The sequence below is a fragment of the Pan paniscus genome, chromosome 4 (assembly GCF_029289425.2).
Source record: "Pan paniscus chromosome 4, NHGRI_mPanPan1-v2.0_pri, whole genome shotgun sequence".
In the NCBI taxonomy this organism is placed as follows: Eukaryota; Metazoa; Chordata; class Mammalia; order Primates; family Hominidae; genus Pan; species Pan paniscus.
The window spans coordinates 127,574,301-127,592,248 of NC_073253.2; the positions used below are offsets into that span (position 1 = coordinate 127,574,301).

General features: G+C 56.8%; 1 protein-coding gene across 2 annotated transcripts; it reads left to right on the forward strand.

The window, feature by feature from the left end:
- The first annotated feature begins 1,297 nt into the window (after positions 1–1,297).
- Positions 1,298–17,144, forward strand: PDLIM4 (PDZ and LIM domain 4). Of its 2 annotated transcripts, XM_003829314.5 has the most exons (7): positions 1,298–1,484; positions 6,277–6,428; positions 10,138–10,219; positions 14,600–14,778; positions 14,988–15,151; positions 15,476–15,593; positions 15,710–17,144. In XM_003829314.5, the coding sequence occupies exons 1-7, from the start codon at positions 1,392–1,394 to the stop codon at positions 15,912–15,914; spliced, it is 993 nt and encodes a 330-aa protein (XP_003829362.2). In that variant the 5' UTR covers positions 1,298–1,391; the 3' UTR covers positions 15,915–17,144. The 2 variants fall into 2 exon arrangements, with proteins under 2 accessions (XP_003829362.2, XP_063460288.1); XM_063604218.1 differs by having other exon boundaries at positions 1,303–1,484; positions 14,988–17,144.
- Positions 17,145–17,948: the final 804 nt, after the last annotated feature.

Consider the following 17,948-nt stretch of genomic DNA (forward strand, 5'->3'; position numbering starts at 1 on the left):
TGCTCTAATGGATTCAGACACCGCACCCCCGCCCCACACACACACACCCCAAATACACTCCCATATAAACACCACTACCACACACCACTTGTTTCTCTCCCAGCTGAACAGATAGCAGCATCTTGCCTCCCACAGAGGCACCCACATACTACTCTGAAGGGCCCCTCCCTTCCTTGGACTGCCCTAGGTTTGCGCCTCTCAAGCAGTTCTCCTCTTTGCGGGTTGTCAGAGACCCAGTGGACACATTTCATCCCACCACCTGTGAGGAGCCCAAGAGCAGGGTCCTTATCACAGCTTGACTAAAAGGACACATAAGGTTAAGGATTTGGGCTAAATGAGAGACCTCCACAGAGTCTGGAAAAGTAAACGGTGTCTCCCTGATGTAGCCAGATAGAAGTGCCGAGAGAACCAGAGGGAGGTCGGTGGTGCCATGGCATCTGCATTGGCTGTTCAAGTACATCCCCGGAGGATAATGGTTGGGAATGGAGAGAAGACCTTGGAGAGAGAAGGGCCCAAAGTGAAGCGCTGCATATATTTCTTCCCTTCACACTGCACAGCCACGACCCCAGCCGCTCCAGCTGCTACTTTCTCAGGAGACCTGGGGAAACAAAGTTCCTGGCAAAGGACGAGGGGAGGGGGCTGTGCAGACAGGGAGGTGGCCTGCGAGGAGCCTGCAAGCAGCAAGAGAAGGCCTGAATGTTCTGGGGAAGCAGGGACACCTTGCTTCCAGATACAAGTCAGGGACCACCTCTTCCAGGAAGCCTTACTGGCCTCCACAAACTAGTCTGAGGACCTTTCTGTGTCCACTCCCACGCTCGGCGCTGCCTGCTGTCGTCTTGGGTCTGCGTCCCCGGCCCAGTGCTGCGCAAGCCCCTGGTTCATAGGGTTCTTGGTTCAGAGAGCTCCTCATACGGCAGGATGGGCCGCAGGTGTGCCAGTCGGGCCCATGAGGAGGTATCTGAGCTGGGGCAGCCCCATCCCCCAAGTGGGCCCTCCATCCCTCCTCGGGCTGGAGCACCGCCCCTAAAAGCGACTTCAAAGGGCCGGTGTCGACAGCCGGGTTTGGGTCCGCGGCCTGCAGATCCAAGGCCCGAGCAGGATCCAGGCCGTCGGGGCCGTCCGAACGCGGGGATCTCTGAGAGCTGGGTGGGGGTGCCGGGTTGCCGGCAGCCGGGGCTGAGGGCGGGTCCTCAGAGCCCCCCGAAGTGGGAGGGTCGGGCCGGCCGCGGGGCCAATCCAGGCGCACAGTGAGCGGGGGCGGGGGCTGAGCCGAGTGGGGACAGGGGCGGGCGGGCCGGGGGCGGGGCGCGGCGTCCAGGCGGCGGCGGCGGCTGCGGCGGCGGCGGCTCCTCAGAGTCCGGCTCAGGCTCCGGCTGCGGCTCCAGCCCGCGATGCCCCATTCCGTGACCCTGCGCGGGCCTTCGCCCTGGGGCTTCCGCCTGGTGGGCGGCCGGGACTTCAGCGCGCCCCTCACCATCTCACGGGTGAGTCTGGCGGCTGCGTGGCGGCAGGGCGGTCCCGGGTCTGAGACCCGGTTCTCGCGGTCCGCCCAGGACCCAGATCCCCTATGTATCCGAGGCTTGAAGGCGGAGGGTTGGCCTAGGCGCCCCGCATGCTGTAGAGGCGGCTTCCAGGCAGAGCAGGCAGCCCCAGCCGCCCTCCTCCCACGCTGGGCCTGTCTGCCGGATCCCGCGAAGAATCTCCCAAGAGTTCACGCACCCGCCTCCCTGCTGGCCTCATCTGGGGGAGCCACTGTGGACCCGGGAAGGACCCGCGGAGATGGGCCAGGGGTCTAGACAGCTCTACAGAGGCCCAGAAACTCTTCAGACTCACCCCCTGCCTGAAGATCTGGGGCAAAATGATTTAGAGCCCCCCTTCCCCTATCAGGGGTCCCTGCCGGCAGAGCTTGGTGACCCAGGGAGGTCTGGGGTCTTCGCTGAATCTGAGAAGACAAAGGTCCATCCACTTCCCACTTTGGGCGTGAGTCAGTCTCTCATTCATGACCTCAGTCACCCTAAGGGGAAGTGACCAGGAGGAATTTTGGCTTCCAGGGGAAAGGGAGACTTAACTGTGAGGTTGTGAGACCCCTCCCCACAAGACGACACAAAGCCGGGGGCCAGGACAGCCTCAGGCCCGTTCCTCAAGTTTCCCAGGGCCCTGCCTTGCCCACAGAGAAGGAAAAGGAGCCGGCACAGCCCTGGAGCGTGGCTAGTCTGAGGATAGAGGAGTGGAGGAGGTGACTCAGGCCCTGTTTGAGGGGGTGCCTGTCTAGGGGAGACAGGATCCTGGCCCAGCCTCGATGTCCTCGTGATGGAGGGCCAAAAGAGAGGACTCAGACCCTGCCCTTGGGGGTCCCCAGCCTAAGGGACAGAAGAGGAGAGAACCCAGGCCCTGCCCTTGGCGGCTCTCAGTCTGGAAGGAGCAGAGGAGATGACCTGAAACCATCTGACGGCCATCCCTTGCTCCCACACAGGCTGATCTTGTCTTTGGGGGCCTGTGTCAGAGGCACAGAGAAGCACCTTCCCCCACCCTACTGCCACCTCTTGCCATGGGGGCTGGGCCAAGCCGGCTGGGCTTTAAGAGACTTCTCTCCAGTTCTTGGGAGGGGGTTGGCACCAGGTGGAGCGTGGAATCATGGAATCCCGTTTCTGGGGGCCAGGGTGACAGGCAGGCCCAGCTGTCCTAGGAGGCTTCCCACATCTGCCCTCACTGCCAGGTCCCTGGGGCCGAGTGAGGTGGGCCTTCAACACATCCCGGAGCCTTTCATCTCCTCTTTCCTATAGGATTCCTGCTGTGTGTGTGTGTGTGTGTGTGTGTGTGTGTGTGTGTGCGCGCGCGCACGCAAGCCTGTGTCTGCTTGTGTGTGTCATGCTGTGTGTCCGCTGAGGGGGCTGGTGGGGACACTAAGCGGGCTGGCCAGGCACCCTGGGCGTGAGGCCGCTGACAGGCTCAGTGGCGGCGGCTGACGGCTGCAGGCGGCAGGGAGCTGAGACATCTGTTGCCCACGCGGCTGCCTGCCCTCCGAGGAAAGGCCTCCACACGTCACAGCTGCGGCTGTGGCAGCGGCAGCAGCAACAGCCTTGTTTGGAGCTGACTGGGGATGCAGGCCCCAGGCAGGCAGTCTGGGAGAAGGTTTGCCAGGAAGAGCCTCCTTTGTCCCCCAAAGTCACGCGGCAGCAGCTCAGGCCCAAGGAGCCAGGATGGCTGAGGTTGGGTTTGGGTGGGATCTGGGGAGATTTACAGCGCTGGGGAGGCACAGGCCACAGCTTGCCTAGCAGGTACCTCTGGGGCAGGTCTACAGGGACTGAAGATATGTGGGAGTGTCTTCACCAGTGGGGCTCAAGATCCAGCCCCTCCCTTGCTTCCAGGACCTCCCCTACGCGGGACCTGGTAGGGAGGGACAGCCTCACACAGACAGGGAGGAGGCTATCGGCCCGGCAGGGCTGGGGGCTTGCAATCTCAGCCCATGAAGCCTCCAGGAGTCCTAAGAACATCATCCGGGGCTCCTTCCCCACAAGCTGTAATGATGGCTGGCCTTGGCCAAGCATCCAGGGTGTGCCAGGCCCTACCCTAATGGGTGTTGGTAACAGCTCCCTCCAGTCCCTGGAGTGAGCACCACCTTATGCCCAGCCTCCTGTGGGGGCTTTACATGCCCTGTTTTTCTCAAGTAGTCCTTACAACAGCCTTTAGAAGTAAGGACTCCCTCTGGCCTTACATAGATGGAGACCCAGGCACAGAGAGGCTAATGTAATCAACCCAGAGAAGCAGAGTGGAGACAGGAGGAATCCAGGCAGTCTGCAGTTTGCTGTGACTGTGTAGGACAATGTGGCACCTGGTTCTGACTTGGACTCCCAGCCCACCACATCTAGGCTGGGTGGAGCAGGGGCTGGGAATGCAGCCACTACTGGTGAGGGGCTGATTCATGCCCTCACCGCCCACCTGACTTCACTGTTCCTGTCTCTGTTCCTTCTTTCTGTTTATCCTGTGCTTAGGAGCTAGACGGATCGGCCTGAATTCCACTCTGTCCTGTGACTTCCCTGCTTAGAGCCCTCTATGGTTCCCAGCCACCCAGGAGAAATGCCAGCTTCCCACCCGGGTGTACAAGACTCTGCAATATCTGGTCCCTGCCTCTTCTCTGACTTCATCTCTTCCACTCTCCCCTCACTCATGATGCTCCGGCCATACAACCTTCCTTCTTCTTTCTCTCCAGATATGCCATTATACATGCTGGTCCTTCTGCCTGGAACACTATCTCTCCCTCAGATACTCTCTTTTCCCTTACCCCTTTTGGAAGAAAAATGCAGGTGTTAAGAGCATAGTTTTAAATTTGGAACCAGGTGGCCTGGATTGAAATCTTGATTCAGTCTTTTATCAATTAACTATCCTTCTGTACTTCTCTGGACCTCCGTTTCCTGATCTAGGAAATGGGCTTGCCTTCAGGATTAATGAGATAATGCATGTAAAGGTGACTGGGAGAGTCACAATTTCTTGGCCTCACGCCCTCTCTGACCAGAACTCCCCTAGCTCAATAGAGCTGGCAGCATCCCAGCCACCACTGCTTTCAAGAAACTTCCTCTGCCCACAGAAGCCTGAATGCACCCCTTGTGCTGGCTGAGTCATCCTGCCGCAGTTAGCCGCCCCCTGAAGAAAGACTCCTCTCCAGTGTGGGGACTGGGGCATGGCATCCCTCCCCCAAGCTTCTTTCTCTTCATCTGTAAAATAGGGATGAGAACAGCCTCTGCCTCACCAGGTGGTTGAGGGGTTGCTGTGAGCTAGTTATGGGTAAAGCATAGAGCCCAGGCCCTGGCACAAGGCAGGTATCCATGAAGGGGAGGAGGCAGAGGATGGCCTTGAGGGGAGGGTGGGATGGTGCCAAGTGGGTGTCTCCCCCAGGATGACAGGCTTGCACAGGTGCCCAGGCCCTACAAATGAACATTAATGATGGGCTGGTTGGCTGAGGGTGTCATGCTTCAGAAGAACGTTTCCTTGAGGCAGCCTACTTCAGGGCAGGTCAGCTTGGGCAGTGCCAACACCAGGCCTCCAGCCAAGGAGCTGCCAGCACCTCAGCTTTGTCCACTCGCTACTGAGACCTGGCTGAACTGAGCCCAGCTGGGCTTCCAGGAGTTCCCACCAGTAGGAGCTCCCACCCAAAAGAATGGGGTCACTGGCAGCTTTTGAACCAGCTGGGCACTGGCTGGAGAGGCTGGGTAAGAAATCTATTTCTAAAGGCTATGTTGGGGTCAAGGCAGGGTGAGGGGTGCTCCATGGCCTGGATTCCCCTGAGTTGCTTACTTAGATATCTCTGTGAGTCTAACTCCACCCCCCATTCTAGCCTTCTTCAGTTGACCAGCATTGTAAGAGCTTCTGGGTGTGAACACTGCTTGACCCCGAGGGGTCAACAGTGGCACTGAGGTAGCCTGAGTTCCTGTCCTGCAGGGGAAGTAGAGGTAGAATTCTGACCCCCAAATGCAGGCTGTCAGCTGGAACTGGATGGCCCTGGACTTGCTCAGGGAGGTGATGTTCAGACCTTCCCATTTTAATTATAATGAAGTATTAACATGAACAGTGTAGGGGGAAAAGGTGGTCATGGGAGCACACTGGGTAGTGAGATCCCAGAGAGGCTCCCAGAGGAAGTGGCCTCTATGCTGAGATCTGAAGGATGAGGATGTGGGAGTCAAAGGAATGTTCCAGGTGGAGGGAGCAGCTTTTGCAGAAGTGTAGAGGTGAGTGATATATGGCGCCTGTGAGCACCCCATAGACATTCACATGGTCTGGACAGAGTGTGGGTGTGGAGGTGGGGATGAGAGTTGAAATCAAGCAAGTAGGAAGGCAAGGTCACTAAGGGTTTGAATATTAGGTCAAGGTGTGTAGTCTGTCTGGTTGGGGCCTTGTCTGTGTAGGGTATCTGTGATATGTCCATGCTGTGTATGTATCTGTGAGCACCTATGTCTCCATGTGTCTCTGTGTCCCCTGCATGTCCTTGGGCACATACGCAGGCTGCAAGAACAACATCCATTTGTCCCAGCCCAGAGGAAGCCCTTCTCGTATATCCTCATGCCCTGCCAGGCCTCCAGGTGCTGGAGTTGGAGGTGTTTCCAGCAAGGCTGTAGCCAGACTACATGGGGACCTCAACCAGCCACTCGGCTTGCCCATCCACAGGCCATGCTGGTAGCAGGCCACACTGGCTAGGTTCTGAGGTTGGAGGAGGCCTAGGGCACAGCTTGCAGCAAGGCCACATCATGACTGTGCCCAGCCATCTGGCTTGTCTGCTCGCAGGTCCATGCTGGCAGCAAGGCTGCATTGGCTGCCCTGTGCCCAGGAGACCTGATCCAGGCCATCAATGGTGAGAGCACAGAGCTCATGACACACCTGGAGGCACAGAACCGCATCAAGGGCTGCCACGATCACCTCACACTGTCTGTGAGCAGGTATGCACAGGTGGGCTGGGCTGGGAGGATGGAAGGACGAGGTGGGCAGTTATGGGCAGCTGGCATTTTGGGTGAGCCCAGCTTCACACAGCCTCTCTGCCTCAGCTTCTGGGTGCCCCATCCAGGAACAGTCCCAAGGAGTAGCACTTTCATGGGGGCCTGGCAGATACTGTTTAGAGTTATAGCTTAAGAAGGGAAGAAATCCCCTTTTAACTTAGACTAGAAGTGTGTTGGGGCACTTATGGCAAGTGTTGCAGGCAACTGAAATAAGACCTTGAATAGCCTCTGGGGCATTTGTTTCAGTCCTTTCCCCTCCCCTGAGTGACCAGCTTGATGACCATTTCAAAGTAGTTTCTTGTGCAACACCTCATTTAACCCTCATTTACCAACTTAAAAAAGGGCTACTATAGTCCCCACTTCACAGATGAGACAAGTGAGGCTCAGAAAGGTTAGATGGTGCTTAAAGTCACACAGAGAGGGAGTGGGGTAGCAAAATTTGATTTTGGGGCTCTCTCCTAAGACTACAGACCCTTTACTTGGCTGCTGACTACTCCTACCAGCCCCTCAGCTGCCCTGCCACAGCTGTCGCCACCGTGGCCCACACCTCTGCCCTGGTTAAATCTGGATTTGGGAAAAGTTCCCACTAAGGACTGTGTAATGCTTTGCAGCCAATCAAGAAGGGGAGGACAGGGGGTTACCAAGCCCATCTGTGCCCCATAAATGATCCTGGGATAGAAGGTCCACTGGGGGTGGGGGTGGGGGGACCCAGCCTTGCTCAGGTCCTGGGTCTTTACTCAGCTCTGAGAAGCAGTTGGCCTAAGCCTGGCTGAGTGGGATCTCCCCACTTCCCTGCCCACCTCGATCCACAGAAGTCGGGCATAACTTATCAGCTCTGCCGTGTTCACTGCTGAGGGGACTTCCATGACCCCCTGTGGAAGTACGTGGGCAAAGCCTCCCCAAACCACAACACAGCTAACCATGCCTCTGAGCTGGCAGGGTGGGAGGTAAGCCATTGGCTTGGAGCCATTAAACATAGTGAAAAGGCCTGTGAGGTCAGCCCTGTTTGTGCTTGGCCCTGGCACACGGTGAGGATGCTCCATCTTTGGAGTTCAGCAAAGCTGGTCCTCATCCAGCCTCTGGAGCCTTAGGTGCCCAGATGACCTCTATGAGCCCGGGTTTCCTTTCCCATTAATGGATCACATTCATCACCCTCCTCCAGACTGAGATACAGGCTGGATGGGGGAAATGTCAGCATTGCTCTGCCCATGAGTGACCTCTGAAGCCTCCCCACTTGGCTGGGATCCTGGCCCCTGACTCACCTCCAGCCTTGACTCTGTGTGGCTGAACAAGGGCAGCCCTAGTGGTAGTGGAGTAGTGGGGAGGAGTGCCTCAGGGGGGGCCTGAGTCAGGAGCTTCTCAGAGTGTATGATGTCAGCGGAGGGTGGTGGGGTGGAGGTCCCCCTCCTTCTTTCCTTCCTTCCTTCCTTCCCTGGTCCTTTGTTCCAAACCAGGCATGGATGGAGCCAGAGGTCCACTGACCTGTTCCACTCTGAGCATTTCAGCCCCAAAATGTCACTGGCCATGGAGCAGATGAGAGCACATTCTCTACTATTACAGAGCTGGGTTGAGAATTATGCTCATAATTTTACCCATAAAAGAGAGAGAGGGAGAGAGAACTATGCTGTGCTCCAGAAAGTGATTTAATCTCTTGAGCCCATAACTTCCTCAACCAAAAATATGGACCATCTTGCGCTCTGGACATTGAGTGATGATGTACCAGGCCTGCTCAGTCAGAGTGAAAACCTGAGTCCTGCCCTGCAGCCGCCATCTCCCGCCCTCACACATGCAGACTCTGGGGGATCAAGACATGAGGGCCACCTTGACCTTCTGAGCCAACATTTATTCTCCTGGACACTTGCCCACCTGCAAGCTTTCTGACTCTGCTCCCTATCTTGCCTGGTATGCCAGGACCTATGCCTGGCCCCCAACGACACTCCTCCCCGCCCCCACAACACACACCCACACAGCAAGGGCTCTGCAGTAAATCAGCCTGTTGAGCTGGCTGGAGTGAGCTACCCTGTGCTCTCACTCCCGGGGTTCTACCCCAGACCAGCTTCCCTATCTGCCCTCTTGTGTACAGAGAGCTCTAATCCCCCCACCAACTCCCCCACAGAATGAAAAGTGTATCAAAGGCCCAGCTTCCCCACTGGGCTTCTTTTGCTTTGAGCCCAAAGCCAGGCATCCAACAATCCAAGCAAAATCACACTTCCTGGGCATGTTCTATAGGTCCAGGACCTTTCTGACATCAACTCCAACACTGAGGCCACTGATAGAGTCTCTGTTGTCCATCACATGTGGCCCAAGGTACCTTTGCACAGCCTACCCTTTGCCTGTCATTTTGTTTAAAGAGCCCAGCCTGGGATGGGGGTTGACACATGATTAAGCCCTTCATTCTGATCTGATGCATTGGGCCACATTAATGGCTCTGGGTACTTTGTGCCCTTTGACCTTAGACGTCAGGCTTGTACTGCTCTTCTGGGCAGAACTTCAGGGAAGTTGAAGGCCAAATAGCCACACAAGTTGTCCCAGCTTTATCCCAGAGGAGTTCTGAGTAGATAGAGGCCACAGTTAGAGCTGTGAGTTAGGGTACCCACTTGGGAGCCTGGTTGAGGGGGCTAGAGACAGGGACTATGGGGCTGGTGTTGCCCTGGGGCAGCAGAGCTCTAATACCAAAGGCCTGGAGTAGAGAGGTAGCCTCCAAGGGACTAAAGAATGGGCAGAGGCGAGGAAGTGCAGAGTGAGTATGGACCATAGGCATAGACAGATTATTAAAACCCTCAACTGAAGGGGGCAGAAGAGGCAGGGGCAAGCTGCTAGGTCAGTAGTGAGACCTTGAGAAGCCTCAGGAGGCTTCGTGGGGTGAGTTGGAGGGCATTATTCCCCTTTGGTCTAACCAGCCTCACCTCATACCCACCTGCCAGTCCAGGGTCCATGCCCCTTCCTGGCCTGCCTTCTCACAGGGCTACTGAGTGACAGGGCTGGGCCTTAGGCACGTAGCCTCTCGGCCTGCCTGCCCTGCTTATGGCAGGTTTATGATGTTTTTCTCCCTCCTGAGTGGTGTTTGGCTTTTAGTTTCTATGGCGAAGCAGGAATTTCCTAATGGCCTGTTTCCCATCTGGGCTGGGCAGACTCAGTGATGACTCTGCCGGCAGCAGCAGCAGGAGGAAAGACACACCCCTCAGAGCCTCCATTCCACCTACCCCAGAGCCGACGGACGCCTGACCCCACACCCCACCAGAGGCTGTAGATGCCCAGAGGATGCGTGGATGGGCTTCTAGCTGGTCAATGTGTGAGGCCTGGCTTGCAGTGCTATAAGCTGGGCCTCTTTGAGCTGAGCTTCTGTAGGCCACGAAGAGGGTGGAAGATTAGGGAAGACACAGGGCTTCTCCTGCAGCCTCTCCAGGAACCAGACCAGAGAGGGATTGGGCAGCCGATGGGGACAGAAGCATATAGCCCTACCCCAGGAGGATGGCAGCTAGAGTTGTGGCTCATTGCCACAACAGTCACCATTGTGGTACAGGGGAAAGCACCAGAGTGGTGGTCTTCTACCTGCAGGGCACAGCCCAGAGCCCAGCCCCTCTTGGTCCTGGCTCCCAGGCATGGTGGGCATGGTAGGAGACATATCTGACCATCACAATTTCTGCCACAGGCCTGAGGGCAGGAGCTGGCCCAGTGCCCCTGATGACAGCAAGGCTCAGGCACACAGGATCCACATCGACCCTGAGATCCAGGTATGTACAGACACTGCCTGGCCTGGCCTGGCTCAGAGCATGCAGGTTCACCTGCACTGAGTGTCCTCACTGGGGCTATCAGATACCCAAGACAGAGACTGAAGCAGAAGTTTTCTCTGGACCACATCCATACCCCATCCCATGTTCCTCAGATCATGAGCACCTGGTGTGGGCTCTGTCTCTACTCCGGGCAATCCTGGATTCTGGACCAAGGTGCCTATGATGTCCAGGATCTGGGCTAGGCCTTGGTTTGCGGCTATCACACAGCCAGCTGGAGTTCACTCTGGTGCTCAGTGATGCCAGACCAGGAAGAAGTCACTGTGCTTGCAGCGGGGGAGATTGGTGGCAGTCTCAGGCTGTGGAGTGACCTCAGGCTATGGGACACTCCTCTGAGTGCCCTATCCAAGCCTGAAGTTCTCTCCTGGCCATCCTGTGGTGCTTCTAGCAGAACTTAGGCTGCAGGCCTGTCTGCCCAGTCACCTTTCTGTGTGTGATAGAAGTCATATCTCTGGTCCTGTCCTCAAGAAGAGTGAGGGGGTCAGGCTGTTCTAGGGCCTTGTTTTGCCATGGCATAAGAAGTAGCCAAGTGGGGATGACTGAGGTATCCAGAGCCATCTCTGGGCCACAGAGTTTGGGCAAGGAGACTGGGATAGTCTGTGATGGAGCCAGAACCATGGGACCCAGCATGTGGGACTATTGCCTCCTGGGCCTGCCTTTGTCCACCCTCTCAACATGAAAGAAAAGGGGCCAAGGCAGGGAGAGGCTTCACTGAACCAGAGGGAAGGATGTGCCCCAGCTTCTCCCTCACTATCTACCCCAATCCCATCTTGCTCTATTCCCTACACTGCCTGGCTGGCATCCCTGGAGCCAGATGCTTACCACCTTCCAGGCAGTGCCCATTCTGGCAGGGGAAAGGCACTTAGAAGTTCTGGGCTAGGGGAAGCCAGGGGCCAAAGGAGCCCAGAGTAGTCACATGACTCAGACAAGGAGTCAAGGAGTGCTTCCTGGAGGAAGGGGTATTGAAGCCAAGACCTGAAGGGCTAGGAATGGTAAGGCAGGCAAAGGGGTATAGGGAGAGGAAGTGTGGCCCAGAGGTGAGGTCTTGCACCACAAGTTCAGAGAAAAGAAAGGTCCAGGGGAAGGGAGGACAAGATGGAAGGAGTGAGAGGACAGAGGTGAGAGATGAGGTGGTGGAGCAGGGCCACAGAAAGGCTCTTGGGCTTCTCTATCCTGGACCTCAGCTGTTCTTACAGGGATTCATGGCCACATCTGTGTCTCAGAAACTTGCTCTGATGGCCCCATGGACCCCAGACCTTAGGGGTAGGGGTACATGTTGCCATAGACAAATGAGCCAGGTTTGCCACAGGCCAGGCAGAGGGGAGCAGCAGGGTGTGGGCCCCAAGCTCATGCATGAGGCCCAGCCTCCCTCAGAGGTAGCAGTGCCAGGATGACGTGGTGGGGAAGGGGTTCAGTCTTCCAGGAGAGGCTCAGGGCTGGTGGGCCTGGGAGGCTGGCGACTGTAGAGCAGCTCCCCCTGCCCCCACACTTGTTCTCATTGACTCCCTTGAAGACCAGGCTGCCAGTGGCTCAGACTGGAGAAGGAGGGAGTTTCCACAAGCACCAGGGCAGCCCCTCAGCTGCTGCCCCACTTTTGTACTTAAAAGGTCATGGGCTCCATGGGTGGTGACAAAAACACCCCCACCCCACCCCTGCAGGGCTGAGTCCTTGCTAACACAGACACAGGGCCCATTGTCCCTATGCTGCTCCCACCCTCTGCCTGAGTGGGGGTGTTGGGGAGGGGGTGGAGCTAGCTGGAGCCATCGAGGAGGAGGAAACCACAGTTGGCCCTAGGACCAGCACAAGGTGCCCTGGCACACATCCCCGAGTGGGATGGGACAGGGCCAGCTGGAACTTCAGGCCCACCTTCCCTGTGGGGCGATAGGAGAACCTCCTTCTCTCAGGCCTCTTGTGGGAACACAGGAGGCACTTGGCCTAGCCCAGGGTGGAGGAAGGATAGTAACTTATTACTATCCTTCTGGGTTAGTAGGGTTTTCTGGAAGGAGTGGCAATTATGCTCAGAACCAGGTGATGGGGAGAAGCAAGTCAGGTGGAGCAGGTAGTCCTTGCACACTCAGCCTGTCCTCCCCAGACCAGCAGAGAGCTAGAACTGAGCCTCTAGGAGATGGCACCTGCTCATCTGGACTCAGCGCCTGCCTCCATCCAAGTTGAGTGTCCCAAAGCAGGTAGTTACCCCCATCCTGCTGAAAAATCCACTGAGGCTTCAACAACCAAGTGGGCAGCAGGCTGGTTCTCAGAGCAGAGGAGCATATGGTACGAGGTGTACCACCCACAGAGGGGGAAAATACAGGACTAGGGGCCCAGGAATTCCCCTGACAGCCATTCATCCAACGAGTATGTGCTTTGTGCCAGGCACTGTGCAATTGTCTTATTTCATCTCCACAAGGAACCTGATGTGGAAAGCATCACATTCCCCAGCTCATAGATAAAGAAACAGGTTCAGAGAGGTGAAGAGACTTGCCCAGTTAGGGGATAACCCTGGGACTCAAACTAAAACTGAGGTAGCCATGTGTGTCCTAGCCACAGAGTTCAGGCCTAGAGAGGCAGCTGCATGGGTGACCGTGGGAGGGGCAGTGGCTCTGATGGCCCTGCAGTGGACCCCTGCACCCTGCTGGGTAGGGGTGAGTGAGGGCCTCCTTCCTCCCAGTCCCAGTCCCTCCAACTCCTCCCTCCCACCGAAGCCTCCGCCTGGAGGCTGAGCCCCACCCCCACTGGCCACAGCCCATCTGGTCCCCATTAGAGGCCAGCCCTGCCTCCATGCCTGCCCGACAGACACACGTGTGAGAGCGCTCAGGTTTCTCAGGGGCTTTTGTTGGGCCTGATGTGGATAGGGGTTTTCCTGTTGCTGCTGCATTGATGGGGGCCACCTGGGCAGCAAGACCCTCCCGTTTGTCTGTTGGGGTGGGGGGAATGGAGGGGGGCCCACCCAACTGCTGGTCTGCCTGTTCCCCAGGTTCCCACCCTACAAAAAGCAGGGGACACTCAGGGCAGAACCCCACAGGCTCAACTATGCCTCAGAGCTTCCTAAGTCCAAACCAGGGCTCTTTCCACTATGATAGGCATCCTTTCCTGTCCACACTGGGCTGTCTGTCCACACTGGGCTGTCTGTCCACACTGGGCTGTCTGTCCACACTGTAGAGCAGAGGAGGTTTACACGTCACTCCTAGGCTGAGGCTAAGACCTACCCCATGGCCTGGCCTCAGACATCATCCTAAAATCAGGCTGCTCTGGCTACTAGCCCAGTCTCAGCTATGGAGGCCACTATGGCCATTCCCAGGGTGACCAGTGCTGGCTCCAAGTCTCTGTAACCATGCACATGTAGTTAGTTGTATGTAGGGAGATTGGTAGGTGCATATGTGTTGTCCTTATGTGTGTGTGTGTCTTTAAAGCATAATTGCGAGAGTGTGCATGCCCCTATTTACATTGCTGTGGGGTGCTTGTGTGCACTTGCAAGCTGGGAACAGCACAGCTCTGGACTCTGCAGGGACAAAGATCCCCAGTCCCCACTCAGACCCACACACACAGAGATACTGCCCTCTCCTCATGGCTGAGGGGGCAGGTTCAGGACACTCCCACCCAAAATGTTTCAGCCATGGGCACCAGGCTGGCTGTGGGGTAGTGGGGCAGAGAGCCTTGAGCCCTAGCCTGGTCTCTGCCCCTCATCTGCTGTGCCTGCAGAAGGCTACTCATTGTGGCCTGGAAAGCAGGAAATGGGGGACAGGTGTAGGCCCAGAAGGGGCTGACCTCACAATGGCACTCTTGAGCCTCAGCCTGCCCAAAGGGCCTTGGACACATGACAGTCAAGGACCCTTTCTGGCTGTAGGACAGGAGTTACCTTTTTTGAGTTCTCAGCCATGGGCCTACCCAGTACCCACCACAGTTCAGGAAGGTGAGAAGGCTTGGCACCAGGGCCACCTCTGTCAGGAGGCCACATACTCTGCTGTAGCCACACAGACCTTAGGCTTCTTGGGATAGGCCTGCCCCAGTACTGTCCCTTCCTGAGTGGTGGTGGGCAGAACCACTGCAGGGCTCACAAGCCCAGGGTGAGTCTCAGCTGCCCAGGTTTTTGTGTCTGACTTTCCAAGGACATTTCTCATTTCTGCAGGGGCATAGCCAGTCCCCAGGCCCAGCCCTTCCCCAGAAATCCCTTCCCTGGCTGAGCACCACAGGCCAGAGATGCCGAAGCAGAGGAAGCCAACTGACATCCACCACCTGGCACAGCACAGCAGGGTGGGGGTGGGGTGAACAAGGAATGGCTGGAGGCCAGAGGGTCTCCCAGTGCCTTAGGCCTCTCTCTCATAGGACGGCAGCCCAACAACCAGCAGGCGGCCCTCAGGCACCGGGACTGGGCCAGAAGATGGCAGACCAAGCCTGGGATCTCCATATGGACAACCCCCTCGCTTTCCAGTCCCTCACAATGGCAGCAGCGAGGCCACCCTGCCAGCCCAGATGAGCACCCTGCATGTGTCTCCACCCCCCAGGTAGCACAGAGATGCCTTCGGTGCCATGCCCAGAACCCATCTTAACCCTTGATCCCTCAAATCTCACCCAGTCCCACTCTGACCCCTGACACTTGATCCTTGGGTCTTAGCTGGTTGCATTCTGACTCATAAGCCTTACCAGACCCCGAGTCCACAGGGTGAAGGCTGGAACTGCATCCCTTCCTCCTCTATTTCTTTCTCTCTCCCAGCGCTGACCCAGCCAGAGGCCTCCCGCGGAGCCGGGACTGCAGAGTCGACCTGGGCTCCGAGGTGTACAGGATGCTGCGGGAGCCGGCCGAGCCCGTGGCCGCGGAGCCCAAGCAGTCAGGCTCCTTCCGCTACTTGCAGGGCATGCTAGAGGCCGGCGAGGGCGGTAAGACGCCTGCCACCTGTCCCCATCTGCCTTCCCACTCCCTGCAGTGCCCAGGTTGCCCCCTAGCGACCCCACGTCCCGCCTCGCAGTCACCTGCCCTCTTCGGTCTCTGCGGCCCGGTCCCACGCCCTTGCTACAACCTTGCTACGCCCTGGCTTCCTGATTCCCGCTCCACCCCCTGTCGCTGCGCCTCACCCCACGCCCGCCAAACCCGTTCCCCAGTCTCGGGTGCCGATGGCCAGTCTGGCGCCCAACCAAACACCCCACAGAAATGGAGTTCTGACCTCCTCACCCCGTTCATGCCACCTACGCTCCGGGTTTCAGGGGATTGGCCCGGGCCTGGCGGCCCTCGGAACCTCAAGCCCACGGCCAGCAAGCTGGGCGCTCCGCTGAGCGGCCTGCAGGGGCTGCCCGAGTGCACGCGCTGCGGCCACGGTATCGTGTGAGTAACCGCCCCCGCTGCCCTTCCCGGACCCTAGCCTTCCAGGGCCCTGGATGCGGGCGCAGTCGTGAACCCATCAGTTACTCGACGCTGTCCTGTCTCGTTCCCCCCATCAGGGGCACCATCGTCAAGGCACGGGACAAGCTCTACCATCCCGAGTGCTTCATGTGCAGTGACTGCGGCCTGAACCTCAAGCAGCGTGGTTACTTCTTTCTGGACGAGCGGCTCTACTGTGAGAGCCACGCCAAGGCGCGCGTGAAGCCGCCCGAGGGCTACGACGTGGTGGCGGTGTACCCCAATGCCAAGGTGGAACTCGTCTGAGCTGGGACCCTGCTCCCACCCCTGCTTCTTAAGGTCCCTGCTCGGCCGGTGTAAATATGTTTCACCCTGTCCCTCTAATAAAGCTCCTCTGCTCCACCTTGAACCTGTCACCTGGCCTGCCACCCTCCTGCACAGGCCATGCATGGCTCCCGAGTACAGTAGCATCTGCTCAGGTGCCAGGCATGTCCTAGGCTCTGGGTGCAGTAGTGAGCAGGACGGGCACCATGCTGCCCTGAAGGGGGCCACAGCCTGGGTGGAAGGCAGACCTGAATCACAACGGGCCAGCTCTAGTAATACGAAGGTGAGGTCTGGGATGCTGCGTGCGGCGCGACGACAGGAGGTATGACCTGGGTGGGGTCAGGGAAGGTGTTAGCTGAGAACTAAGAGATGAGGGAGGCACAAACTCTGCACGGGGGAACTGTGTGTGCAAAGGTGAGCTGGGGGCGAGAAAGGCCTCTGTGGCCGTCATCGGCACTAGCGGGTTGGGGGTGGTGGCGGGGTGCTGGCAGCCTCAGGAGCGATCGCTCCCCTGGAGAGGGTGATTGAGTGTGGAGATCTCCGGGGCCGCCGCGGGCCGTCTGCACTTCTGTTCCAGGTTTTTCTGGCATTTTCTGTTCCAGGTTTCTTCCACCCACGAGCACTTTATTCTCCTCCGAGACCCCCTTTTCTTCCCCTTCCTCTCTCTCCCACCAGGGGGCGCGCTTAAATTTCCAGACAGAGACCAGAAGGAAGGTTTAGAAAGAAAAGAACACTTGCCCAGGGCAGCTTTGCCCTCCAAGAGGCTCCCTCCTGTCTCTAAGTCAATTCCACCCCTCCTCGAAGTCCCGGCTTCCACCCCTCTCCTCAGAGTCCCGGCGTTTACCTCGTGGTGGGTTTGCCTTGGGCCTTTCATGCCCCGGCTGCACACATCGTCTGTGAATTGTGGCTGTTCACTCCCGAGGATGTGTCCTAGACTCCGGGTCGCGTGGATCTACCCTCTAGTTTACTTGCTCGGAACAAGAAACTGACTCGTTTTATTTAGTGCCTATTTAGCGAGCCCAGAGTAACGTACATTTGTGCTGTTTTCAATTTTGTGCTATCGCAAATCACAAAAAAACTGTTATCAATTCACATTCATCATCAGCACGAGACAGTACCCATTTCCTTGTGCTCCTGCCAGCTCAGGATATTATGTTTCTTTTTTCATTTTTGCCAGTCTGTTAAGTAAAATGTCATATGCGTTTGTTTTAATTTGCATTTCTCTGATTACCAGTGCTGAACATTCAATTTTTGAGCATTTATGGTGTGTTTGCTGGGTGCCTAGCACTAAGGGAACAGAGTGGTCCTCACTCTCAAAAGAGCAGTTCTTGTGTAAGTTACCCCAAACCCTTCATGATTTTTTTCCAAGGCTTATTTAACTTCTTCTTAATGATTGGTAGGAACTTTTCCTAATTTTGTACGAATCTTTGTTACTGGATTCTGGTCATCTGATCTATTTCCCTGTTAATGTATAATTACTACTGTGTTGGAGTTTAATAACCAATCTCTCCTCCTTGTTGGTCATTTACAAACCTGTCAAAGCTATTCCTCTACATTTCCAGTTGTCAGAAGTTGAGACTGCATGCTTCAGGCTCTGGAAAAGCAAACCTCTGAACTGTGACCAGGTTGCCCTGAATCTAGAGACTCACTTGGGAAGAACTGGCATTAGTCTTTTCCTCCAGAGAGGACTGTGATCTGCACTTACTGTGCATTTATTCAGATGTTGTGTCTGTCTTCGCTTAAGTTTTTATTTTCCTTTCTTCTCATAGATCTTCTGTTCATGGTTAAATTTGTGCTAGAGATTCCCTCTTAAGGCTCCTTTTGCCGCCTCCTTTCCCTGAAGGAGCACAGTTCAGGGCAATGGGCAGGTGCTGATAGAGCAGTGAGGCAAGGCGGCGTCCTGGTCCTGCTGGTGACCCCAGATCATGTCTGGCCCTTGTCTCCTTTTGCTTCCCAAGGGGTCAGACTGTGTGCATTGAGGCCCTGAGGGCGCCCCACCGTAGCGCTGCGCAGGTG

Coding starts and splice junctions, on each gene's coding strand:
- PDLIM4 (XM_063604218.1), top strand. CDS start 1,392: ATGCCCCATTCCGTGACCCTGCGCGGGCCTTCGCCCTGGGGCTTCCGC. Junction 1,485..6,276: donor CGCCCCTCACCATCTCACGG/GTGAGTCTGGCG, acceptor GTCTGCTCGCAG/GTCCATGCTGGCAGCAAGGC. Junction 10,220..14,599: donor ACATCGACCCTGAGATCCAG/GTATGTACAGAC, acceptor TCTCTCTCATAG/GACGGCAGCCCAACAACCAG.